At 58.7% G+C, this 26,175-nt stretch overlaps 1 protein-coding gene and 1 long non-coding RNA gene across 11 annotated transcripts in view; one reads left to right on the top strand and one right to left on the bottom strand.

The window, feature by feature from the left end:
- TECPR1 (tectonin beta-propeller repeat containing 1) overlaps positions 1 to 25,569 on the bottom strand; it is a 28,610-nt gene extending 3,041 nt beyond the window's left edge. For 2 of the 8 annotated variants that reach the window (XM_059881617.1, XM_059881618.1), the window contains exons 1-20: positions 21,376 to 25,569; positions 20,565 to 20,800; positions 19,954 to 20,136; positions 19,005 to 19,127; positions 18,056 to 18,181; positions 14,477 to 14,651; positions 14,255 to 14,355; positions 13,002 to 13,103; positions 11,682 to 11,827; positions 8,627 to 8,940; positions 8,113 to 8,297; positions 7,572 to 7,727; positions 6,987 to 7,136; positions 6,741 to 6,898; positions 5,841 to 5,968; positions 4,928 to 5,030; positions 2,248 to 2,344; positions 2,094 to 2,173; positions 1,448 to 1,504; positions 449 to 584 (exon numbers count right to left, since the gene is read on the bottom strand). In XM_059881617.1, coding sequence (XP_059737600.1) covers positions 449 to 584; positions 1,448 to 1,504; positions 2,094 to 2,173; positions 2,248 to 2,344; positions 4,928 to 5,030; positions 5,841 to 5,968; positions 6,741 to 6,898; positions 6,987 to 7,136; positions 7,572 to 7,727; positions 8,113 to 8,297; positions 8,627 to 8,940; positions 11,682 to 11,827; positions 13,002 to 13,103; positions 14,255 to 14,355; positions 14,477 to 14,651; positions 18,056 to 18,181; positions 19,005 to 19,127; positions 19,954 to 20,136; positions 20,565 to 20,800; positions 21,376 to 21,571 — 2,952 coding nt within the window. In that variant the 5' untranslated portion in view covers positions 21,572 to 25,569. Of the gene's footprint in view, positions 1 to 448; positions 585 to 869; positions 1,051 to 1,435; positions 1,505 to 2,093; positions 2,174 to 2,247; positions 2,345 to 4,927; positions 5,031 to 5,840; positions 5,969 to 6,740; positions 6,899 to 6,986; positions 7,137 to 7,571; positions 7,728 to 8,112; positions 8,298 to 8,626; positions 8,941 to 11,681; positions 11,828 to 13,001; positions 13,104 to 14,254; positions 14,356 to 14,476; positions 14,652 to 18,055; positions 18,182 to 19,004; positions 19,128 to 19,953; positions 20,137 to 20,564; positions 20,801 to 21,375 lie in introns of those variants that run through there. The other 6 variants (XM_024985227.2, XM_059881615.1, XM_002698146.5 and 3 more) reach the window with 6 other exon arrangements.
- LOC132343880 (uncharacterized) lies at positions 580 to 18,116 on the top strand. 3 transcript variants are annotated; one of them, XR_009492888.1, is made up of 7 exons: positions 580 to 794; positions 1,390 to 1,617; positions 10,797 to 10,943; positions 11,383 to 11,839; positions 12,271 to 12,323; positions 13,218 to 13,652; positions 17,044 to 18,115. It is a non-coding gene; the product is annotated as an uncharacterized lncRNA (long non-coding RNA). The 3 variants fall into 3 exon arrangements; XR_009492887.1 differs by having other exon boundaries at positions 10,797 to 11,555; positions 11,654 to 11,839; XR_009492886.1 differs by having other exon boundaries at positions 10,797 to 11,839; positions 17,044 to 18,116.
- Positions 25,570 to 26,175: the final 606 nt, after the last annotated feature.

The raw sequence follows: 26,175 nt of genomic DNA, 5'->3' as shown, positions 1-26,175 counted from the left end.
GTGCGAACCCACTGCTCCAGGTGGAGGGCACGGATAAGCCAGTCACCACCCACCCAGCAATGCCTGTGCCGGACACTGTCCAGATGTCCAGCCAAGAACAAGCCTGCATGACCTTTGCTCCTGGAGAGCAGTCGAGGTCGACACTGTGGATGGGCCGGGGGGGCGCCCAGGCAGGTCCCCTGAGGGGCGGGAGGCCGAGGGTGGTGAAGGACAACCCGTCACGGGGTGACCACCCCTGGGTCATCCCAGCAGAGGGGGTGTGGACTCTGGGGGTAGCCCAGCCTGGCCCCATGCCGGGTAAACGCTCGTTGATTAAACGGAGCCCCGTCCACTGGCTTCCTCTGGAAGCGGAAGTAGCCGTAGCCGCCCCTGGCGCTCGACCCAACATGGCGGCGGCGGCGGCGGCGGCGGCGGGCGCAGGGCGACCGCCTGAGGCGAGGGTTCTCACCGTTGGGCCTGGAGGGGGACACGGAGCTGCGGTAGAAGGCGGAGCCGTCCCTCGCCACGGCCCACACCTGGTAGCAGGTGCCGATGGAGACGGAGGTGAAGGGCTGGTCGGTGCCCACGTGCATCCAGCAGAAGCCCTGAGGCGAAGGAGGGATGCTCAGGGCTGCTCGGTCCGCCTCTCGCCCGCCCGGCCCCAGGGCGGACGGCTCCTCACGCCAACCTCGACCTCAGCTCCAAGTGCCCGCTGGCCTTAGACCACCTCGGGCCACTTCCGGACCCAGGGACCCTCCTGGGCAGGCCCGGGGAGGCCAAAGCCCAGCCCTACCCCACGGCGGAGGTGTGTCTCGGTAAGAATCCGCTGGACCCCTGAAGGGGGGGCTGGCGGGCCGGGCAGATCCTGGTTTCCCCCACCGGGTGCCCACCTCGGGGTTGAGCTCGGACACACCCAGACGGCACAGCACGTCCCCCTTGTCACTGATGGCCCAGAGCGCGATGTTCAACCCGCTCCCGTGGGCGCCTGGGCTCTCGGGGATGATGGACACATCTCTGAGGGCCACGGAGGTCACCTCCAGCCAGGGCCCAGTGGTCACCAGCTTGCACTTTCTGAGCGACAGAGAGAGCAAAGCCCCTGTCACCCTGGTGGTGCTGGGAGCCCCAGGGCCACCTGCTCTGGACAGAAGGGGCAGCTAGACCCCTGACCCCGGGAGGACCCAGTGGGCACCACCCTCCTGTGCTGTCTGCCCTGCCCTGGCACCACTCCAAGCCAGCCCCCCCCCACCCCCCAGGATCCTGCAGGGCCCTGCCAATGACATTTCTCTTATTTGTTCTTGAAAACAAACCCTTCAGAAACAGCCCTGGGAGCCTGGGGGCACTTCCTGGGCTGACATTTATTTTGATCCTGTTTTCTCCTCCCCAGTTGTAAATTCCCCTTTTCTTCCACAGGGACTGAGGCCGAGCAGGGAGGGGCGTGGCCACACCCCCCAGTTACCTGCCTTCTCACCTGGCCCAGCACCTTCTCCTGACGAAATCCTTCATGGTTTTGTACTTGTGGTACGAGCTGCAAGAGGAAGAAGCTGAAGTCAGCACCATTCTGTGGAATTTTCTAGAAAGCAACGCTGCACACTCATTCCTTCTCCCGGGGCCTCAGTGTGAGCTAAGCAGGGGCAGCAGGTAACAGGACACCATCCTCCTGCTTCAGGGGCCTCCAGCCCCACCCAGGCCTCCCTCGGGAGGGGGTCTCCCTGGGGTCAGGGTCTCCCTGGGGCTGGGACCTCACTGAGGCCACGACGTGGCAGCTACCTGGAGGTGGGTGGTGGTTTCTAGCTAAGGGGCCTCTGAGCCCTCCCCATCCCAGGCCTCATATCACTCTTCTGGGAGCCGTCAAGTTCAGGGCTTGAGGTCAAAGGGAAGGCTCAGATCAGGATAAACCTCCTCCCCGCTGGACTTCATCTGCTCAGAAGCCTCAGCTCAGGCTCTGACTCGGTCTTTCTCGGCTCCGTCCTCCATCTGAACGCGACTCGTGTATCGTGAAGGGCCTGCGCCACTGGGCAGGGTGGAGGGGCTTCGCCCGACTTCGCCAGGCCTGACACTCGGGGCCCCAGCCCCCCTGAGGGCCCCTGCCCACACAGAGAGAGAGAGATGCTCACGCAGGGAAGTCACTGGCATACTGCCACCCCTCTGGGTCCGTGCCGCCAGGGACGCTGAAATCCACGAACCAGTCAGAAACCTGGAGGAACAGGCAGGTCGGTGTGGGCAGACCCCCTACTGCAACCTCTGCCCCACCCGCAGCCCGGAGCTCACCCAGGTCCACTGCAGGGACGGGGGCTTCGTGCTGGCCTTGGTGCACTCCTGCAGGCCCGTGGCGTCACTCCACATGTACCGGTCGGTGGGCAGACCCCTGCACGGGACACCAGGGGTGAGGTGATGCCAGAGAGAGGGGAACACAGCACCGCTACCGCCCGCCGCCCAGGTGCCTGCATCTCCTGTGGGGAGGGGTGGGGCGGGCAGAAACAGAAGTAGCTCCAGACACCAGACAGCCAGCCCACCAGCCTGGGGCCTGTGGACCCCACCCCCCTTCTCTTGCGTCGTGTGTGGTTGCGTCCTGTGGGCGTGACCTTATTTGGAAAGGGGGTCTCTCCAGAAGGCCTGGCTGAGATGAGACAGTTGCTGAGTGGGCTCTACTCCACTATGACAGCATCCTTACGAAAGAGGAGACTTGGACCCAAGCTTCCCAAATTAGGAAGCTGATGTGAAGACCAGGAGAAGGCCATGTAATGACTAAGTGATGCCGCCACCAGCCAAGGGAGCGCCTGAGGCCCCTGGAGCCAGGAGGGAGACTGGAACAGATCCTCTCCACAGCCCTCATGGGGAAGAGACCTGCTGACACCTGACTCAGACTCCGAGGCCTCTGGAACCTAGAGGATGGACGTCTGCTGTTTAAGCTATTAGCCCGTGGGGTTCTGTTACAGCAACACTGCCTGACTGACACTCCCAGCACTCACAGGCCGGATGGTCTCCCCAGGTGGCTCTGACCCTGGGGAGCCCAAGGTGCGAGTGAGCAAGAAGGGCAGAGGCAGGCAGATCAGCATCTGTGTGGACCCTACACACAGCTGAGGCAGAGGTTTCCAGAACACATGCAGGCATTGCGTATAAGCTGCCTTAGAAGAGCTCAAACCCTGATATCCTGAGATGAACAGAGAGACACAAATATTTACATGTGAGGAAACCCTTTAAACTGTCCATATGAAAGGTCACAAACGGTCCAGCCATCCACGACTGAGGAGAGGTTAGATAAGCCTGTCCACCCTCTGGGATTGAGTCAGGAAGCTGTCACCCACCATCTCTACGTGCCTGACTGTCCCCCTTGCCGCCCCCACTACCAGCAAATGCAGGCATACAGGGACAAGTAGAAGAACACTGCAAGTGGCTGCTATCTGGTTAGTGGGATTAGAGTTTTTATTCTTCATGTTACTTCGTATTTCTTTTCATCAATTTGAAAAAACAAGGAAATTTAAAAAGTTTGTGCCAGTTATCCTAGTATCAAAAATACGAACCATATAAAAATATAAAAATACCATTTTTAAGATATCAAGACCCTCATCTCGTAGAAAATCACAAAATGTTATTAAAAAGAAATTACTTTTTTCTCCTTTATAGCTGGAAAACAAGTCATGTCTAAACAACAATATAGAGGAATGACATTAATTCCTTTAAATATAACAGGAAGCTTTTTCAGAATACATTAGCTAAAATGCATAGATTAAAAAAAAAAAAAAGAAATTAAAAGATCTACATAGGACTTCCTTGGTGGTCCAGTGGTTAAGAATCCTCCTGCCAATGCGGAGGACAGGGCTTTGATCCCTGCTGTGGGAAGATTCCGCATGCCATGGGGCAGCTGAATCCACTTAACCACAACTAATTTACTAGAACAACTCACAGAACTCAGGAAAGCTCTCTACTTAGGAGAGAACGCTCGTAGTTTTATTATACCAGGACCAGAGGAAAGAAGAAACCCACAGGGCAAAGTCTTCCCGGGAGGCTCCCCAACGCTGAACTTAGATAAGACTGCTCTGGCCGCTGGAACTCAACGCAACGGCTTTAAGGGCTGAGAAATACCACAACTTGTTTACTTTCTAAAACAAGCAAAAGAACGTGTCCCAGTAAGAGTGTGAGAAACATGTTTCTATGCTGAGAGAGCAGGAACTAAGAAGAGGCATGCGATCTAGCTTTTCTAGAGTGTCTCCACTTCTGTCCCAGACACAGTGCCACTGACTCTCTTGTCCCAAAGCCTCATGTCTGGAGAGTTAAAATAATTTTTGGTGGAGGCTACACTGTCCTCAGTAGCTTCCATTAGGCAGAACTTATTTAAAAAGTCAAAGAGCACCAGATGGGATGGGGAGGGGGTGGCCATGTTCTGTCTCTTGACCCTGGTAGTGATTATGTTGGGGTTTGATTTCTGATAAGTCAATAATACACAGGCTTCCCAGATGGCACTGGTGGTAAAGAACCCGCCTGCCAGTGCACGAGTAGGAGGTGTGAGTTCAGTGCCTGGGTCAGGAAGATCCTCTGGAGGAGGGCACGGCAACCTACTCCAGTATTCTTGCCTGGAGAATCCCATGGACAGAGGCGCCTGGCGGGCCACAGTCCATGGGGTTGCAGAGTCGGACACGACTGAAGCGACTTAGCACGGTGAAGCACGTACATGGTGATAGATGTGGCCGTGTCTATGTATGTCTACATGTACTTCGATAGACACATCTCACCGCATGTATGTATATGCACATTTTATGAGCTTGATATATGTTATGCTCTCCATAACTGAGTTTTTAAAATATGTGTTATACTTAAAGATTCATGGAAAAATCCTGCAGCCAGTCAGATCCAGTTAGTTCCACGCTGGGGGCCGGACGCCAGCTCTCCCACTGCTCGGGACGCGGCTGTCCGACTGGGCCCTGCTTCCGCAGGCGCCCACGTAGCCTACCTGCTGGTGTAGCCTGTGACGGGGTTCCAGCGCTGGTTCTCATAGATGTGGACGAACTTCACGTCCCACTGTGTGAAGACGTTGCTGGTGCTGCTGGCCAGGCCTGGGGGGAGAGGAGGTGGTCACACCTAAGCCACACCGGCTGCCCTCCCGGCCAGGTGAGAGTAGGCAAGCGGGCAGCCCGGGAGGGCTTGGTGGGCTGGCTGGCTGGGGTTTCTCTCTTCCTGGGGGCAGGAGAACCTGCCACTCTTCTGCCGCAGCCTCCCAGCCTCTTCCCCCTTCTATCTCACTTACCTGGCACCCGGCAGGTGTGAGGGCCCCCCCAATGCCTTACTAACAGAGGTGCCTTGGACCCCTCACGTGACCCCCACAAACCCCATGTTCTCATCTGTAAGACGGAGACAGAGGGAATTCCTGCCTCACAAGCAGGGATGCCATTAAGCCCGTGTAGACGTGTGTTCCAGTGGTCTCAGTGGACCACAGTTCCAAAGGGCTAGCCACCCTCACTGTGGGGCGTGTGGGCCAGGGCGTGAAGTGTCCCGTTTCAGGCTTTGCTTCTGCCTCTGTTTATCCCTGCCTCTGGCACACAGGGAGCCCACGGGGGTTCAGCAAGCTGTCACCCCCTAAGGCACAGCCCCCACTAGAGAGGGACTGGAATTAAGCCTGGGAATCAAGAGACCATGGTTCCGGCAGCTGTCCTCCTGAAACCTGCACGGTCTCCAGCTCAGCCATGGGTGCCCAGGAAGGCTCGTTGGAGGCCAGGCCTTGTGGGCTCGCGCCGTGTGCTTTGGCCCCGGGACGTGGAGGTTGGCAGAGGTGAAGGTCACCCATCAGCCAAGCGTCAGCACGGGGGCAGAGAAGCCAGCCAGGGATTAGAGCAGGGTGGGCCTGGGGGAGCGGGGCCCGCCTTCACCTTGGAAGCAGCCTCCGCCGTAGCCGCCTGTGTAGACCCAGGCCGTGTGGTCGTAGCCGATGCCCCACACCACGCCCCGGCTGTTGGCTTCCACCACCCGCAGGTGGCCGCCTATCTGCCGCCAGAACCTGCAGCGTGAGGAGAGGGGGACATGTCCAGCAGGCCTCTCCATCCTCGTCCCCTCCCTCCGAGGCCCGCCACGGCTCCCATTTGACTCAGCTTTGGTCTCCAGTGACGGACGCAACTGAGAACGAGGGAACCTGCTCGGCTTCCCCAGGGGGATTAACCAGCTAAGGGGGCCCAGAGCGGGAGCAGGAGCCGGTCAGGCCTGCGGTGGGCAGGGCCTTCAGGAGTCCCTGTCCGTGGAGCTGTGTGGGTAACGGGGACGGTTGTGGGGAGCTGAGGTCGGCACCCTGAGTTCCCATGCCCCGGGTCGGGGCGGGTCATGGCAGAGCAAAGTGAGCCACCGCATGGGCCGGCATAGTCTCCCAGATGTGGGGGGTGTGGCCACCCAGGTCGCCTCCTGAGGGCGGAGGCCCTGCACTGTCAGCAGGGGGGCTCGTCTGGGCCCCAGGCACACAGGGCCACCAGGAACGGACAAACAGAGGGCGAGCGGACATGCCCTCTCCCTCCTGTGTGGGGCCCCGGCCTCACCCATGTGCCCCCAGTCCTCGTGCGCTCTGGGTGACGGGGGGCAGCGGCAGGACCGGAGCCCTGTGTCCCAGGACTCTGCTCACACTGTCCCCCTCGGGGGCCACACCTGCCTCACCCCCAAGCCCTGCCATGTTCTTGATGCCCCCTTGGGGTCCTCGCACAGGCCGGGCCAGTGGGAACCCACATCTGGGGTCAGGCCAGGCCCCAGCCCTCAGCCCCCAGCCCAGTCGGGTGCAGCCCACCCACATCTGGTCGCAGGGCAGCCGGCGCTCAGGGCCCTCGAGGTCCGGACTGGGCTCGCTCACAAAGATGTCCCCCTTGCAGGTGACGGACCAGATGGCCTGTGGGGAGGGGCGGCCGTGCATCCTCCGGCTCTCACAGCAGGACAGGTTGAGCAGGGTGAGCTGGCGAGGGGGCAGGCGGGTCAGCGAGACCGGGCTGGCCCCAAGATGGCGGCCCCTGCCCCCGCCCAAGGGACCCCCGCCCGCTCACCCAGTCGCTCATGTCCTGCTCGGTGGCAGCGGCCAGGCGCACGGGCCACCTCTGCCGCGTTCTCTCGGGGGTGTACAGGGCGAAGGAGTGCTTGGCCTCACTGAACACGGGGACCAGCGCTGTCACCTCGTTGAGGAACACGTGGATGTACTGCATGCAGAGCGGGGGTCAGCGGGACCCTGGGTGGAGCCCGGCGCCGTGGGGGAACAGGGACAGAGGGCCTTGGGGGCCCCAGAACGGTGGGGCTCTGTGCGCAGTGGGAGGCATGGCCACTGTGGGGGCTCGCTCCTGAGCAGAAACCTGAGTGACCTTTTTGATGTTTAGGACTGGATTGATTTGGTTCAAACCCCAGCCCTGGTGGGAGTTTGACTCTGCCTCCAGAACCTGCTCCCTCCTCTGGAACTGGAGGGCCGGCACATTATGCCCCCACTGCCCAGGATGCGGCCACCAGCTCCCTTCCCTGGAAGACCCCTCCCCTACACACGGCACCACCCCCCCCCGCACCTCCCCCTCCCCTAGATACCCCACCCCATTCTCCCCTAGACACCCCCCACCTCCCCAGCCCCTCCACAACACCCCCACCACCTTCTTCTCCTCATGGACCACGTAGTAGATGAAGAGGATGCTGTCCTGAGCCCCGTCATGGCCCGTGAGCTGCTCCAGGGCCACGTGGACATCCATCCACTTGTGGGGTTTCCAGTCACACCACCACTGCAGGGCCCCGGTCTTCACCCACACAGACTAGGGCAGAGCCGGGAGCACAGGGGTACGGAGTCACAGGCCGGCCCCGGGGGCCCCAACACTCCAGCCCTGCACCCAGCACCCCAGGGCCACCCTGCTCCCTTTGTTGCCTCAGGGGGCGCTGGCCCCCCCCACTTCACCCTAAGAACAGAAGTGACACCATCAGACACCCGCCCGGAGCCAGGCCCCCAGCCAGCAGGTTCTGTGAGTCTGGGGGTCAGCACCCCACTACCCTCTGCACAGGGTGGGGAAACTGAGGCCCCGGGCGGTTCTGTGCCCAACGCGGGGACCCACACCAGCCAAGACGGGGCCAGGTCCTCTGTGCCGGGAGCGTGGTGAGGCCGCGTACAACTCTCCTCGGGGCGGGCGTGCAGCAGGCACTTACTGGATGCCTGCTGGAGGAAGTGCCCCGAGCGTTGCGCACCTGCTCCACCGCTTGCTCGTAGTGCTGGAAGTTCTCCAGCTCCCGCTTGGTCCTTTCCGTGAGCTGCTGGAAGATCTGCTTCCGCCAGGCGGCCGTCTGGGCCGGTGTGATGGACAGCGAGAGCGTCTGCACCGAGGGGCACAGGCCTGCCGGCCAGCACAGCCTCAGTGCCGGGCGGCAGGCCAGCCTCAGCCCTTTCTTTCCGGAAGGCTAGGCTAGCATCTCTGTGAAATGTCCTGTGAGCCCTCCCTCCCGACATTCACCCTTGTAGGGAAGCTGGTGTCCCCCCACGTCAGCCTGGGACAGCCGCCCCTGCTGGGACGGGGAGGAGAGGGGTGCCAGGCCAATGCCCTTCCTTTCGACTGCCCGACTGGTCGCGGAAGGCTCCAGAAAGACGGGCTGAGCACGGTGGGGGGGCCAGGCTTGCTCCAGATGCCCCCGGGTCCCGTCTGCGGCGCTGGGCGGCTGCACTTACCCGACTGGGTGGTGAACCACTTCAGCGTGGTGTGGGCCTCCACGGCACAGCCTCCGCCAGACACCCAGGCCCACAGTGCGTGGCAGTCGGCGCTGTCGGGCTCCTCCAGGCCTAGCGGGAGGAGCCTCAGCGAGGAGAGGTCGGTGGCCTCCGGAAAGTTGGCAGTTGCGTGGCTGGGCCCTTTCCAGGACTCCTTCCCACGCAGCCCAGCTGGGCTGGAGGCAGGGCCGGGGACCTCCCAGGAGGCATCCGTGTCGCCGGGACCACAGGACTCAGCACTGCCCCTCACTTCGTTGCCAAAGAAGCAGCCGGCGCTGGAAGGAAGGGGGCAACCTGTGACTCCCTTGGACACATACTGTGGGACCCCCTGGGCAAATCACTGCCTCTTTGCCACAGACACCAAAACCTTCTCCCCAGGGAGCAGGAACCCCAGGAACTTGGAAAGGTCTCTGCGTCACACCCGGACCAACCAAACCAATGTATCTTGGGTGGAGATCTGGCAGCGTTGTGGCTTTTTTATTGAGGGATGTAAAATGTACCATTTAAAATTATAAAATGCAGTGGCATTATGTACATTTGCAGTGTTGTGGAACCACAACCAACTTCCAGAACCTCACTGCCCCGGATGTAAACTCTGTAGCCATTAAAGAGGCCCTCTCCACTCTCCTCTTTTCCCCCTAGCCGGCTCGAAGTCTCCATGGACCCGCCTGTCCCTGACACTTCACACTCATGGCATGGTCAGACTGTGGCCTTTTGTGACCACCGCCGCTTAGTTTAATGATGGCAAGGGTCATCTGTGCTGTAGCGGGTGTCAGCTCTTCATTCCTTCTTATTGTTAGATAATATTCCATTGTATGGATACACTGTTTTATCCATCAATTCTTCCACTGACAGACATTTGAGTTGTTTCCACATTTTGGCTATTGTGAGTATAAGGGGTGCGTCAGTCGCTCAGGCGTGTCCAACTCTTTGCGACCCGACGGGCTCTAGCCCACCAAGCTCCCCTGTCCATGGGATTCTCTAGATGAGAACACTGGAGTGGGTTGTCATTTCCTTCTCCAGGGGATCTTCCTGACCTGGGGATCGAACCTGCGTCTCCTGCATTGGCAGGCGAATTCCTTACCACTAGCAACCCCTGGAAGCTCATCCGTGCTGCGATAAATATTCGTGAACAAACTTTTGCTTAAACGTCTGTTCGGTTCTTCTGGGCCTCTTTCTGGGGCTGAAACTGCTGGGTCCTGTGGTAGCTCCGTGGTTAGCCTCGTGAGGAGCTGCCACGCTGTTCTCCAAAGTGGCCGCCGCGTCATTCACACCCCCAGCAGTGCAGGGCAGGAGGGTGCCGGTTTCTCCACAACCTGGCAACACTGATTCTGTCTCTGTTTTTGATTATAGCTGTTCTGGTGGGTGTGAACTGGTATCCAACGTGTTTCGTTTTGTCTTTGTAATGTGGTTTTGTTTGTGTTTCCCTCATGCCTCGTGACGTCAAGCATCTTTTCCTCTGCTTGTGGCCACTCACGTACCTACTATGTAGAAGCATCTGTTCAAGTCTTTCTCCTCCCTGCTTTTTCTTTTCGTTTATTTGGTGCCTTGGGCCTTAGTTGAGGCGCGTGGGACCTTTGATCCTCATTGTGGCATGCACACTCTGTTGTTAAAAATACACGTTTATGTATTTGGCTGCATTGGGTACTGGTTGCGGCACGCGAAATCTTCGTTTTGGGATCCTTCTTTGTGTCTCATGGACTCTCTAGTTGTGGCACGTGGGATCCTAGTTCCTCAACCAAGAGAAGAAGGGCATTGCAGGGCAGATCCTTAGCTGTGGGAGCACCAGGGAAGTCCCCCCTTGGCCCTTTGCAGTTGTTTTTATCTGTTGTTGAGTTGCAAGAGCCCTTTATGTATTCTAGATAGTAAGCCTTGTCAAATATATGATTTCCAGTATTTTCTCCCATCCTTTCGATTTTTTCATTTTCTTGAAGTGTCCTGAAGTGAAGTCGCTCAGTCGTGTCCGACTCTTTGCAACCCCATAGACTGTAGCCTACCAGGCTCCTCTGTCCATGGGATTTTCCAGGCAAGAGTACTGGAGTGGGGTGCCACTTCCTTCTCCAGAAGTGTCCTTAGAGGCACAGAATTTTCTTAATGTTGATGAACTCTGACTTATCTATGTTTCCTTTAGTTGCTTGTGCTTTGGGTGTCATATTTAAGAAGCCGTTGCCAAACCCAAGGTCACAAAGATCTGGCATCAATGGTTTTGGAAGTTCTCAGCTGATTCCAATGTGCTGACCACTTAGAAAACTACTGGCTGAAGAGCTGCAACCTGCAGGTAAACCCCACCTGGCCGGCCTCCTGGCCCCTCTAGGCTGCCGGTGCAGCCGAGTGCTGACCGCTGAGCTAGGGGAGCGGAGGGTGGAGACCAGCGTCTGAGGGGGCCCAAGCTGCAGACAGGATCGCGGGCAGCCCCTGTCACAGAGCAGAGGCGGTGCCGGCTGAGGCGCTGGGTCACCTGCCAGTGTTCCCCTGGTCAGCGGGCAGGACTGGGCTGTGTCCCCCCTCTAACCCCAGGGAGCCCAGGGCGTGGTCCCCAGAGCTAGGGCCGGGCACACCTGGGACCTTGCGAGAAACACACAACCTCGAAAAGGAAGCTCTAAGGGCTGGGCGTGGGGATCCCAGGGAGTTAGGCCTCCAGGAGTTCTGGGCTCAGTCCCAGGCCTCGCCTCCTGCTTAGAGACCCTTCACCTTCCTTCCTGCTCTCCTCTCCTCAGACACAGGGCCTGAGCATCCCGGGAAAGTAAGCCTTTTCTCGCCCAGACCCTGAGGCTTTGAGACCAACAGCCAGCCCACTCGGGACAGCCCCAAGCCCCGTATGGATGGACGCCCTGGCCTCGCCAAGCTGCCCACTCCCGCCTCCCATGCACAGCGCTTGCCCTTGGGCCCGGTAGGACCCCGGCCCAGGAGGGGAGGAGGCCCCACTGCCGCAGGTTGCCATGGGTCCGGCCTGACGCCCTCCTGCCTCCTCCTACCCTGCCCGCCCAGCCCAGCCTGCCAAGCCCGTCAGCGTCACCTGTGGAGGCTGAAGGAGCTGCCGGAGAGCGAGCGGTCGCCCTCCCGGCCGGCAACGATAACCTTCCACGTCTTCCCGCTGAGCTCGCTCTGGGTGACGCCCTGACGGAAGTACAGGGCCCGGTCCACACAGCCGATGCCCCAGACCTGCACAGAGAGGTACTGCTGAGTGGGCGGTGTGGAGCCCCCTTCCTTTGGGGGGTGGGGGGACCGCGTGGGGCGAGCACCCCAGGTCTAGGACACGTCTCGGGGTGTTCCTGGGAAGGGCCTGGGGGCTGTGTGCCGAGTACAGGACTCGGATGCAGGAAGCAGAGGCCAGAGGGGCCGGGGCGGGTGCAGCTCCAAGTCCTAGGGAAGCAGGGACCCCTGCCTGGCTCCACAACCTCAGGCCGACTCAGGGCTTTGGGGCACCAGGGTCCACAGAGGTGCCAGTGTTGGTGGGCGCTGCGTGGGGATGGACTCCCACCCGTGTCCCCATCCTCCGTGTGGCATTTTGTGAGAACGAAGCTGCTCCCCAAGTGAACCCAGAGGATGCTCCTGGTCTTTCTGAAGCGGCAAAATAGCCTTCTTGATTCCAATCTCATTTTTAGGGGGAAGATGGCCAAGCAAGCCTCCTGCCCTCTATCTTTGGGCGCTGAGGAAGGTGGGTACGTGGGTAGCTGAGGGGCCCAGAGAAGGGGCCCTGGCTCTGGGGGTGCCCGAAGGCAGAGCCGTGGCCCCAGGAGACCTTGCTGTGGAGATCATAGCATCTCTGTCACTTGGTCATGGCCCATGGCCTCTGTGATCAGGCTCGTGGGCACCAGCTAGCGCCCACCTCGCCCCTGCCCATTGTGCCCAGCCCACCAGGGCGGGTGAGGAGGGTGAGTGAGCACAGGAAAGGCTGCCACCCCTGCACCCCGGAAGCGCTTTTAGAGCAACGGGAAAGGCGTCACCTGCACCCTCAAGTCTTAAAAGTAGCCAAACCTCTGTCTACGAGGAGGAGGCTACCCTGTAGGAACCATGCTTGTGGCGCTCGTGATGCTGGCGAGACACCGCTGCTAGAGTTGGACAATGTTTTGCCCTTTACCTGCGCGCAAATACCTCTTAGCACGCTTCCCAGTCTCCAGGGTGAACGCCCTGCCCAGATCGTGCTCGTGACCACTGCTCTGGGGCTCAGCCGGAATCGGCCCCCCAGCTGCCCTCGTGGGCTTGCAGTGTGTGCCGGCCGTAGACCCCTCCCCTAGCGGCCTCACGAGCAGGCCTAGTGGAAAGGGACAGTGGGGAGCAGGGAGCACCCGCTCTGAGGCTGCCCCCGCCGACCACGGCTCAGAACCACACACACCTGGTCATTCAGGCCCACGTTCACCATCATCATTTCTCCAAACATCTCGATCCAGCTGGTGCCACAGGGATTGTGAGAGTTGACACCTCTTCGGAACCAAACCTGGGAAATCAGAAATAAACACACCCCCCTGGAGTGCCACTCAAATGGAAGGGTTTTTTTTCTTTCTTTAAAGTCTCAGGAAGAATAAATGAGTAATTTGGTCCTTTGGTTCAGGCCACAGATGAGCACAGCACACCATTCAGAAAGGATGCCCTTGGGCCTCCCTGGTGGCTCAGCGGTGAAGAATCCCCCTGCCAACGCACAGGACACAGATGTGATCCCTGATCCAGGAGGGCCTACCTGCCGCAGAGCAACTAGGCCCGAGTGCCACAACCACTGAGCCTGTCTCTAGAGCCGCACCGCGCCGGGCTCTGCAACCAGGGAAGCCCCTTCAGTGAGAGGCCTGCGCACTGCGGCTGGGGGGCAACCCTCACTCCCTGCAACTGGAGGAAAGCCCCAACAACCAAGACCCAACACAGAAAAAATAAATGATTCTTTTAAAAAAGAAAGAAAAGATGCCCTGGGATGAGAGATAGTGGAAGCAAGAAGAAAAGAGATTGTGAAAGCAACTCAAAATAAGCTTATTTCACTGGACTTGCCTCCGATAAGGTAAAAATGAGCACTTCTAGACAGGAGGGGGAGGCAGTCAGTTAGCTGCGAGTTTGCTTCTGATATTTGGAATGCTGTGGCCTGGTGAGGGACAGTCATTCTGTGCTTGCTACAGGGGTGCAGGCAAGGCGGGGGAGGGGTCCCCAAAGAGCTCAGAGATCATCTGCGACAACAGCGGAAAAACGCACAGGGTGCGACTGATGCCGGCTATGTTCTAAAGAGTACAATTTTATTTTTTACTTTTTAACTACTGGCAGTGCTGGGTCTGTTGCCGTGTTGGCTTTTCTCTGGTTGTGGTGAGCATGGCTATTTATAGTTTGGGTGCAAGGGCTTCTCATGTGGTGGCTTCTCTCGTTGCAGGGCATGGGCTCTGGAGCTCGAGGGCTCAATAGGTGTGGCCCACGAGCTTAGCTGCTCTGCATCATGTGGGATCTTCCTGGATCAGGGATCGAACCCATGTCTCCTGAATGGCAGGCGAATTCTTTACCACCAGGCCACTAGGGCAGCCCTGAAGAGTTAAGACCACACTCACAAGGACAAAAACCCACATGACCGTCAACGTTAAACTGAGCCCTCAGACCCAGCCCCAGGGACCGTCTTACCTTCCGGTCCTTAGTGACGGCCCAGACCACGCAGACGCCCGTGGAGACATGCAGGATCCCATTTTCAGACGTGGGCGGCTCCACTGTGGACCAGGAACTTCCTACCCGACCCCAGGAGGAAGTGCAGGCAGCCCCCATCACTAGGAGCTCGGGGGTGGGTGGGGGGTTGAAGCCGGGCGCCCCCTGCCCGCCTCTCCCAGCACAGCACGCAGAGCCGCCCACCTTTGGGGTTGTTCCTGTTGATTCCTTCCCGAACCAAGGCCTGGCCCTCCCAGAGCGTCACCCACAGCAGGTCGTGGGGCCCACAGCTGATCTGAACCGCCTCCCCGGGGGTGTCCACCAGGGACCACGACGAGCCTTCGGGGTTGTGGTGGCTGACGTTCTCTCTGTACCACACCTGGGAGGCGAGGGATACCAGCAGGGTCAGGCCAGAGCTCCATGCCGGCTCAGCTTCCAGAATTCGGCTGTATCTGCATCAGCCTGTGCACAGCCCAAACATGGGGGTCTCCAGAGGACCCGGGGTCTCGAGGGGACCATCCAGATCTCCCTCACCTTGTCCCCGCTGCCATCCGGGGCCTCGAGCCAGATCAGACGTCTCCTGCCTATGCTAGAATACGCGACGCCGACACGTGGATTTTGGCGGTCCCAGGGGACAGACCTCTTTTGTCACCTGCTTGACTTGTGAGAACTCCAGCCCTGGCCTGGGTGTCCTGCGCCCTCTAGTGGCCAAATGCTCTCAGCACACCTGTCTCTAAGAGAAACAGGGGGCTGGGTGGCTAGACAAGAAAACCTTCAACCCTCCTTTTTAGGAACGTTGGACTTCCCTGGTGGCTCAGACGGTAAAGCGTCTGCCTGCAATGCGGGAGACCTGGGTTCGATCCCTGGGTTGGGAAGATCCCCTGGAGAAGGAAATGGCAATCCACTCCAGTACTATGGCCTGGAAAATCCCATGGACAGAGGAGCCTGGTAGGCTACAGTCCAGGGGGTCGCAAAGAGTCGGACAAGACTGAGCGACTTCACTTTCACTTTTCAAGCTGCAAGGAGATCAAACCAGTCAATCCTAAAAGAAATCAATCCTGAATATTCATAGAAAGACTGATGCTGAAGCTCCAATACTTTGGCCACCTAATGCGAAGAGCCGACTCATTGGAAAAGACTCTGATTGAAGGCAGGAGGGGATGAGAGATAGTTGGATGGCATCACTGACTCAATGGACATGAGCTTGAGCAAGCCCCAGGAGATGGTGAAGGACAGGGAAGCCTGGTGTGCTGCAGTCCATAGGGTTGCAAAGAGTCAGACACAACTGAGTGACTGAACAACAACAAAAATGTTCTTTGGGCTTCCCTGGTGGCTCAGATAGTATAAGAATCTGCCTGCAATGCAGGAGACCTAGGTTCAATCCCTGGGTCAGGAAGATCCCCTGGAGAAGGAACTGGCAACCCACTCCAGTATTCTTGCCTAAAAATTCCATGGACAGAGGAGCTTGGTGGGCTACAGTCCATGGGGTCACAAAAGAGTTGGATATGACTAGAAAAACACTTCACTTCAAAATGTTCTTTGCAAGGACTGATGCTGAAGCTCCGATACTTTAGTCACATGATGAGAAGAGCCACCTCATTGGGAAAGACCCTGATGCGGGAAAGGCTGAAGGACAAAAGAGAAGGGCGTGACAGAGGATGAGATGGTTAGATGGCATCACTGACTCAGTGGACACGGATCTGAGCAAACTGGGAGATGGTACTGGAAAAACAGGGAAGCCTGCTGTGCTGCAGTCCACGGGGTCCAAAGAGTCAGACAGGACTTAGCAACTGAGTAACAACAACAAAATGTTCTTTCTGTCCTTAACTGGATGACAGGGAGCATAATCAGATATTTAAGATGGAACCACCTGCTTCTATTGCCCAAACCATGTGGCTCGTTTCATCTGGAGGGGGCGGCATGTCTCTGTGGTCCTGGAGGGCGGGGGTCCAAGGCCTTCCAACCCTGTCACCTCAACTTTTCTTTAAAAATTCTTTATTAGTGAGATTTATTACTCATTAATTTTATTTATAAACTTTAAATTCTATGCTATCTCAGCACAGTACTATAATATTTTTGAAGTATGTAACATGGTCTCGCTTATGATAATGAATAAAACACTTCCAATGACTTAGCATAAACACTATTTTCCAAGGGAGAAAAGGAACACTGGAGTGCATAGGTTATAACTCTCTCACCATCGCCCTCATGCGTTCCATGTAATGGGCCCTATTTGCACATGAAGTTTTGCTGGGTGCTTCTTCAGACAGTTTGCTGCTGCTGCTAAGTCGCTTCAGTCGTGTCTGACTCTGTGCGACCCCATAGACGGCAGCCCACCAGGCTCCCCCGTCCCTGGGATTCTCCAGGCAAGAACACTAGAGTGGGTTGCCATTTCCTCCTCCAATGCATGAAAGTGAAAAGTGAAAGTGAAGTCGCTCAGTCATGTCCGACTCTTCGCAACCCCATGGACTGAAGCCTACCAGGCTCCTCCGTCCATGGGATTTTCCAGACAAGAGTACTGGAGTGGGTGCCATCGCCTTCTCCTCCAGTGACTAAACCAGCGGCTGGATCCACAGCCCCCCACACTGCAGAACCAGTCCTGGGCAGCCCCCCTCCTGCTGCCTGCTGGGTTTGACCCGACTGTCTGTCCAACTTCGCCCAAAGCCCAGGTCCTGGTTCCACCTTTAATGGACTGCGGGAGTGACATAGGGGAGTGCTGGCTCACACCCGGCACGGCTCTCAAACCTGTTCTCCCCTCTCTCTGCATCCAGGTGGCCCCGCAGTGGCGCTGCGTCCGGTCCAGCTCCCCAGCACCCTTCAGTGTGGCTAAGAGAAAGCCACTACGGGGTGGCCTCGGCCTGGACCGAGCAGGACCTGGAGGTAGGCCTGATAAATGCCCTCTGGGACTGCTCCAGAGCCATCCAGAGAGCTTTGATCAGTTTGCGTTTAGAGCACTGAGGACTCAGAGTGTTAGATCCCTGCACCCAGGACCGTCTGTGTCGCTGTCACTGCTGCCGCCAGGGGCGGGTTTCGTTTCTTTGAATCACATTTCCTAGATCACAAGCTCCCGAGTGAAGACACTCCTCTCCTCTCTAAACCTGCCCCCATCCACCCATCTATCCACCCATCCGAAAGCCTTGCATCCATCCATCCGTCACCCACCCATCTACCCATCTATCTACCCACCCACCCACCCACCTAGTAATCCACTATCCATTCATCTATATACCTGTCTACCAACCCATCTGCTCATCCACCCATCCATGCATTCATCCACGTAACTATCCATCCATTTATACACACACACACACCTATCCACACCCCTCTGCATCCATCCACTTATCCACCCATCCTACCCACCCACCTTAATATACTGGACACTGCTGTGTGGGAGGCACCACAGGGTACTGGGAAGGGAGCCTAGCCTTGCTCTGAGGAGCCAAGCCTGATGCGACCCAGCCCAGGGTGGGCGCCAACCAAGGCTCCAGGTGCTCAGAGGAGGGACAGGCCAGGACCAGGCACGCAGGGAGCTCAGAGGCCTCTAGGAGGACGAGGACCCAGGGGGTCCCCAGGACAGCAGGGTCGCAGGACGGGGGACTGTGGGGCCCCCAGCAACATGCCACCTGCTCAGGCAGCCCCCACTGCTGGGACAGGACATGAGGAGGGCCCAGGGAGCGCCCTCCTTCGTCCACCCAGGAGGCCGGCGGGGGCAGCCTCTCCCCCACCCGCTCCGTGGGCGGCCCGGTCCGCCACCTCCCACCCGCAGCTCTGGGGTGGCCTTACCTTTCCCTGCAGGGTCACGGCCCACACGGAGAGGCGGCCCACGGGCTCGTCTGTGACCTCCCACCCACCCACAGAGAGGTCACTGAAGGGGTCAGGCAGTTGCTGGGGGTCGTCCTCCGAAGGGATCTGCATGGAAGGGGTGGGAGGCAGGAGGCCTCAGTGCCCGTGGGCGCCTGGGCCCGGGGCGGCGCTGGTCCGCTCCTGCAAGCCCCCACCCCGGCTGCCCGCCAGCCCTCAGCACGTGCCCTCTGTTCTCTAGCCTGGCTCTGCTGACTTCACAGGAAGGGCAGCATTGGGCGGAGGGCCCCTCTGCCGTGTCCTCCCCTCCACCAGCCCCAGGCTGGGCTGCTGGCCCCAAGGGCTCACAGTGGCCCCCACTTTGCTGTGACTCCATCTTCCACAGAGAAGGAGCTAACCCCAGAACACGGCCATGGGGTGGGGGCTCCCGTGACCCTGGCCGTCGCCCTGCTGCCTGGCTGCTCCCACCCCGGGGCCAGGCAGGCTGGGCTGGCAGCTCCACCTCGTGGCATGGGCCCTCCAGAGAGGTCGGGCGAGGGTCTGAGGCCTTCCTCTCATTCAAGGCCCCCGAGCACCCCAGTCCAGGCCTCACACCCCTTGGTTGGTTTTTCTGGGTCACTGGAAAAATACAAGGGCCTGAGTGGCTCCTGCATGGGGTGGGGTTGGGGGGTGGGGGAGGAAGATGTACCAGATCGAGTCTCAGTCCGGGACAGGGCAGTCCAGAGACCAGGGCAACGCCCTGCTGTGCTGCCCTGGGCCACAGTCTGGCCCGGCTCCCGCAGCGGCCACCTCCCAAAGGAAGGGACACTGGGTCACAGCGTTCAACACTGGAGGGGGTCAGAGGCCAGGCCCCAGGCTAGGCGTGCGGGTCCACGCGCCCTCCCCGCGCAGGCCCGCCGCCTACGTGCCCCTGGCCCCGCAGGCCCCAGACCTTGGCCCAGGCGTCCTGAGACTTGTATCTCCTGTACCGGATCCACCGCCGGCGCCGCACGCAGGAATTCCACTTCTTGTCCCTCGTGTAAGCGGCAGGGAAGTCGATGGCATATGTCCAGCCCTGAAACATCAAGGTGGGGGTGGGGGGCTCTGGAAGTTTCCCGGGGAAGGCCAGGAAAGAGCTGGGGAAGGGGAGCGGGATGGTGGGGGGAGGCAGGGAAGAGCTGGGGAAGGGGAGTGGGATTGGGGGGGGGAGGCAGGGAAGAGCTGGGGAAGGGGAGCGGGATGGGGGGGGAGGCAGGGAAGAGCTGGGGAAGGGGAGCGGGATGGGGGGGGAGGCAGGGAAGAGCTGGGGAAGGGGAGCGGGATGGTGGGGGGAGGCAGGAAAGAGCTGGGGAAGGGGAGCGGGATGGTGGGGGGAGGCAGGAAAGAGCTGGGGAAGGGGAGCGGGATGGGGGGGAGGCAGGGAAGAGCTGGGGAAGGGGAGCGGGATGGGGGGGAGGCAGGGAAGAGCTGGGGAAGGGGAGCGGGATGGGGGGGGAGGCAGGGAAGAGCTGGGGAAGGGGAGCGGGATGGGGGGGAAAGAGCTGGGGAAGGGGAGCGGGGGGGGGGGGGGGGGGGAGGCAGGAAAGAGCTGGGGAAGGGGAGCGAGCTGGATGGCGGGGGGGGGTGGGGGGGGTGGGGGGGTGGGGGGGTGGGGGTGGGGGGAGGCCAGGGAAGAGCTGGGGAAGGGGAGCGGGATGGGGGGGAAGAGCTGGGGAAGGGGAGCGGGAGGGGGGGGGCAGCGTGTGGCCTGAAGCGTCACCCGTGGGCCCCATCCAGCAAGCAGGGAGCGCGCGGCCCAGGGCGAGGCCCAATGCCACGGGGCGCGGGGACAGCACTGGGGGTACGGGGAGCCCCGCCGGCAAGACCCGAGTTCACCTACCCCTTTCTCCGAGTTCACCTACCCCTTTCTCCGTGGGTTCCCCTCCAAAATTCTCATCCACGTACCAGTCCGACTCCCACTCCCAGTGCAGCGAGGGCAGCGCCACCCCATCCAGCGGCCGGTGCTGGAGCCCACTCACGTCGCTCCACGGCCAGCGGTCACTCGGCAGGAGCGTCTCACAGAAGCCGCCCACGGGGTTCCAGCGCTGCGGGCGGAGGCAGAGACTGGCCTTAGGCCCGGGCGGTGAAGGCCTCTCCAGGGTCAGCAGGGCCCTCGCCTCGTCTCCAGGACAGGAAGTGAGCAGACGGCCACCAGAACCGCAACCTGAAGGGCAGGGACCTGCTGCCCTGGGTGGTGGGGGGCACGGCTGTTGTGAGCTCCCGGAACCCGCCCCGGAGCCTGTGCAGACCCGGCCAGTGGCCTGGGTGAGGACAGGACGCGGCGCGGGCTGCAGCAGCTGCGCGGGCTGCAGCAGCTGCGCGGCCTGATCTCAGCAGACTGAAGGGAACAGGAGGGAACAGGCCAGGCGTCGGGGGTGCAGGGCTGTCTCCCGGCGACCCCTCGGACCCACCTGAGGGAACAGGCCAGGCGTCGGGCGTGCAGGGCTGTCTCCCGGCGACCCCTCGGACCCACCTGATTCTCATAGGCCTCCTCCTGGCAGCGGATGGGGACGTCGCTGGCACCCACGAGCACGTACACCTGGTGGTCACAGGCGATGCCCCAGCAGCAGTCCCTGGCCGCGCTGACCCGCTTGAACTCCAGCTGGGCGTCCCTGCACGGCTCCCAGTGCTGCCCGGCCGTGGACAGCGTGAACACCCTCCCGAACAGGTCCACCGCCCACAGCGCCGAGCTGGGCATGGCCGCGGGGGCTGAGGGGAGAGAGGCAGGAGGGCGAGGTCAGTGGGCACGGCCACTCCAGGACCCTGGCCCCGGGGACTGCCTGGCGAGGCAGGGAACCCCGGGGTGATGCTCTCTTGCTGCAGGAGGCTGAGCACCCTCCCCACCCCCCAGCAAAGCAAGGGCAGAACCCAGCTTCAGTCCAGGTTCCTTTTCTGTTCTTTGCCTTTTCTCCCTCTCATGGTAAGGATTTTTTTTTTCTCGAAATATACAAAAAAATCCAGAAAAAAAAAATATGTACTATCCAAATACCTACTGCCCCCAGTTTAATGAATAGTGTTGTCATTCGGTCACAGTTTGGATCTTTCTTGTCTAAAGAATAAATGACAGGTTGCAGATCTAATGAATCCTTGAAAGGCCTCCCCATAGGCCCCACCCTCTGGTGCACAGGGTCCCCCTCACATTGGCGGGGCCCCCCATGATCCCCCTTCCTCTGGGTTTGGTAGGGGTGTCCGCACAGGCCTGGCACCCCAGCCAGAGTCCTGTGTGGTCCTGTAGGAGCCGCTCGATTGAGCAGGTGGCAGGGATGGCAGGGGCCTGTCTTTACCTGCTTTTGGTGGCCACCTCCCCCTGACCCCCTCCTCCTGCCATTCTCCGCTGCTGTTCCTTCTCTCCTTTCCCCTTCTGCTTCGTGGAGGGTGTGCAGGCCCACACCTGTGCTCTGCCACTGACACCGCACAGAGCCCCGTGGGCCTTCTGGGCACAGGGCCTTCGTTTCTTTGACTGTAGAGGATGGCCTTCATTCAGCCTTCATTCCCTGAGTTCCAAGGGGCAGATTCAAGCAGTTGGTAATTAGGGAAGGGAGGGACAGTCCAGAGCAGCCTTGGGGCAAGGCCCTGGTTCCCATCACACACCACAGTACCTTTAAGCTACCCTGCAGACACTGAAACCCCCTCCAGGTGGGAGAAGTTAATGATTAACCATAGTATGCTTCCCACAAGCACGCAGACCCCAGGCCATTGGACCCGAAGGTTGATGACGCTGAAGGCTGATGATGGTGGTGCTGACCTCACCACCAACCCATCAGCTTATCCATGAGCTTACCACACCCTCTTTGGACAATTACTGCAAAACTTGTCACTACGTTCCCCACGTGGGGACGCATGTATCTGAGGGCGTTTAGCCTACTGTGGTCCCCCTTGCCTGGCAGAGCAGTAAAGCTACCCTTTTTAACTTCACCCGGAACTCTGTTGTCATTGCTCAGTTGCTAAGTTATGTCTGACTCTCTGCGACCCCTGGACTGCACCATGCCAGGATCCTCTGTCCTCCACTATTTCTCGGAGTTTGCTCAAGTTTATGTCCATTGAGTTGGACATGAACCTCTCTAACCATCTTATCCTCTGCCACCCTCTTCTCCGTTTGCCTTCAGTCTTTCCCAGCATCAGGGTCTGTCTCCAAGATCCAGTGTGGCACTGGTGTACAGAGAAGCTGAGCTTTCAGCATCACCACTGACTGCCCCCCACCCCCCAACCCTGGGGCCGACGGGGCTGCTGCTCCCCGGAGCGTGACTCCTGGAGCCGCGTCAAGGCCACGTGGCCAGACCTACGGCAGCAAAACAGAGCAGCTGGATGAGGGCAGCCGGGGGAGTCACAGCGAGCAGCTCTGCCTGATGGAGCAGCCCCAACACCCAAGACCGAGCAGCACCGCAAAAGGAGGACATAGCTTGTCTGACTTGGAAACTGGAGCGACCAGAAGACGGAGCCTGGGTGCCTCACAGCTGGAGCCATGCCTTTCTGCTCGAGATGCCCGGGGGCACAGAAAGCGTGACAACTGGAATGGCAACATGGGTGACGGAGTGCCTCTGAAAACAGGAGCAACTGCTGTGAGCAACTAGGCTCGTCTGGAACAAAGTGTGTCTTACAAACATGGAGAAGAGAGTGTGGGCTGCAAGGAAGTGACTGAAGGATAAATAGGAAGTCGGGAAGTGGAGCACGTGCCAAACTTTGGAAAACACCCAGGACAGGCAGTGGCGACAGGAAGAATGGAGAAACGTGATCCTTCCACCTGGGGCACCAACATCCAGGTCAAACACATGGGAAGTCAGGACGCCAGCTTTCTGAAGCCATTTGAAAACTGGCAACTTCATCTGGGTGCCTGAGCTGGGACTCCTGAGATAGCTGTGGCACCTCCAGATGCCTTCTGCTCTTCCCTGGTCAAGCCTGAGGGTCCACTCTCCCCCTGAAGCATTTACTCTGTGACTCAAGAGTCCCAGAGTCACACTGGACCCAGACTGTGGGAATTTGGGTCCTGGCCCCACTACCATCTAGCATGAACAAGAGTCCACTGACAAACCTCTTTGTGCCTCGGTCTCCTAATCTGGAAAAGGCAGAAAGGAGAACTGACCTACTTATGTAGTTGTTGTGAGACCTGAAAGAGGTAACATAGGCACAGAGTTATACCAGATTGCTCAGCACCCAGCAGGAACTCAACGAGTGTCACTGAAATCATTTACTTCTTGGCATTTACTATCCCAGACTGCCAATCTTCTCTCTCTTAAAAACAAACAAACAAAAAAATCAAAGCCCTTTCTGGTCAGTCTGAGTCCTTGACCTCCTCATTTCCTCTGTATCTCCCAGTGCTCTGCACAAAGTGAGTGTTTATTCAAAGTTACAGAAAATCACTGCCACCTACATTCACTGACTCCCTGCGCTAAGATGGAAATACGGTTCCGGGGAAGCCAAATGTCAGACATACTTCAGGTTAAAAGTAAGGTCCTAGGTCATGCTTCCCTGGTGGCTCAGTGGTAAAGAATCCGCCTGCCAATGCAGGAGACACAGGTTTGATCCCTGGGTTGGGAAGATCCCCTGGAGAAGGAAATGGCAACCCAGTCCAGTATTCTTGCCTGGGAAAGCCCATGGACAGAGGAGCCTGGTGGGCTCCCAGAGTCAGACACAACTTAGCGACTACACAACAATACAACAACACAACAACAAAGCTTCTAACAGGTGGACAGGTATGCGATAAGGCAAGTATGTTAAGCTGTCAATAGTAGAATCTAGGTGGAAGATGAGTATGTGGGTGCTTACTGTATAATTCTTTCAATTTGACTATGTTTGACAATCCTCTTCATAAGTTGTTGGGGAAAAGTAACAGTTTTACATAGGGAAAGGCGGTATGTCAGTTCCCATGGTGATTTTTTTTTAATAAAAAAAATTTTTATTTATTATTAGGCTGTGCTGGGTCTTAACTGCAGCACATGGGATCTTTAGTTGCAGCATGTGGGATGTGGGAGCCTGGAGTCTTAGCCTTTGGGCCACCAGGGGAGTCCCCCATGGAGACATTTTTAATGTGAACCCAGTCTTCAAAGAGATTTCTTGGCTCACTGTACAAGTAACGTGAGGTCAGGCCCAGTCTGCATCTTGAGCTCAATGAATGATGATGCTGAACTTAGTTATTTGGAAATGACTAAGCGGTCATTTCCAAACAGACATAATTGAGCCTTCTGGGCAGCTAACAAACAGAAGACTCACCTGGGGGTGATGTTTGTAAACTCCCTCTGGAGTAGAAAATCCTGGTGCACATCACTTCCCAGCTAAAGATGACAGGAGGTAGCCATCCTTGGTTAGTCCCACCTCCTTGACCAAGATGTGGTCTCAATTTCTCATAAGCCAGTTTCTGGCTGTGAGGTGATGGGGTAACACGTCTAGGGACATCGGGTCACTGGGTCAGAGGACTCTTGAATGGGAGGTTGAAGCATTGAGTTCCACAATTCTAGGATTTCTTGGTTTTGTAGAAGTGAAGAGGTAGAGGCAACGTCTCCCAAGCAAGTGACCTCCGATTCACCAAGAAATTCTGCATGATGAATTCCAGTTGGTGCCTCAGTCATTCTACTCAGAAGACTTGCTGGCCACCCTCAGAACCATCTGCCTTTCTGCACGGTTAATTAACAGATTCCTTCAGAGAAGTGGAGGTACCCAAGGGAAGGTGGGGGTGGAGAGAGTAGGCTGGGGTGTGGTAGAGGAAGGGAGAGAGTCCCAAAGGAGAGCCTGAAGCATTTACTTGCCAATCGCCTTAGGACTGCTTCCTGCAAGGTTTTCTGATGTTTTTTTTTTTTCTTTTTATCACATCCTGTCACACCCATCCCCTGGTCAGAGAAAACCCTTTGCTACTAAAGCGGCTCACTGCCTGCCTGACAATTGTGAGGGCTGCTGGGAGGCAATGTTAGGGTCAAAGCGGTGGGAAGAAACAGGACATGCAAGATAGTTGAGCCCTTCCTGAGGAGCTGGGTCCATCCTCTCCCACATTTGGCAGCTCAGAAAATAACCCCCCGGCTGTCTGATCTGGGCGGTCAGCCTGGTTTCACTCTGGTTCCCAGTGGTGGGGCGACAGGTGGGCCCCTTGCCCGGCCACCAGTAGCATCTCAGCGCCAGCCCTGACCATCTGCCTGAGCTAATCCCAGGACAAGCAGCTTTGCTGTCATAACTGCCCACAGGAGAGGAGACGGGCTCGATCCTCTCCACCCTCCAGCCTCTTCCCAAGTCACTCCAGGGCAGATGCTGGTTGGGGTGTCATGTTGGGGCGGGGGGCCGGGGGCGGTGCGCCCGCGGGTGTGCAGCAAAGAGCACCAGCACAGCCCCTTCCCCACTCGGCACGCGTGGGACAAACGCAGTTGCTGCCTCAGCCGCCCCAACCTCTGCAGGAGGGACCGAGGCGCCCATCCGACCTCTCGGCCACCGCTGCACTCACCTGCGGGAGAGGGGCACCGCGCGGGCGGGGTCGCGGCGATTGCTCCTCGGCGGCTGGAGAGCGGCCCGGCCCTCCCGCGAGGCGGAGGAGACCGTGGGCAGGAAGCGGCTGCCAGACCCGCGCCCATTGGTCAGCTTTGCAGTGACGCAAAAGACTGCAGGCGCGCTATTGGCTGCGGCCTACTGCGTCCTCAGCCGGCCTCTGGGTCTCGTCGGGGTCGCGCGCCCGCCCACTTCCGGGGTCTGATTGAAGTGCTGCGAAGCCGCGGTAGTTCCGCGCTCTTCCCGCGATCCCGGGGCCGAGGTGGCCCCGCACATGGTCCACAGGCCCCCGGGACCTGGCCGATCGCCTCCTGAGGTTGCCGGCCGCCCCCAGGGTCTACCCATTGGAGCAGGCGGTGTGTTCTCAGGGCCGCAGGCGAGGAGCGGGGCAGGGTCGGGAGGCGCCTGGGTGCACAGCCCTGCAGGGACTGGAGGAGCGGGCTGCAGGGTAGTGGCGCGAGCCGGCTTGTGGGCGCTTGGAATCAGGCACCAAAACAGGTGTCTAGGTGGTTTCCACCTAATCGAAACGTCGTCTTGCCTACACATAAAGCTTTAACCTTCTTGGGGAAAATCCCAGGACAGGTGATTTTGTGAGTACAACATGGTGTGGTAGCAATAAC

Source organism: Bos taurus, chromosome 25 (genome assembly GCF_002263795.3).
Source record: "Bos taurus isolate L1 Dominette 01449 registration number 42190680 breed Hereford chromosome 25, ARS-UCD2.0, whole genome shotgun sequence".
NCBI lineage: Eukaryota > Metazoa > Chordata > Mammalia > Artiodactyla > Bovidae > Bos > Bos taurus.
Note: the sequence above shows the minus strand (reverse complement) of the source record. Positions and strands in the feature narration are given on the sequence as shown.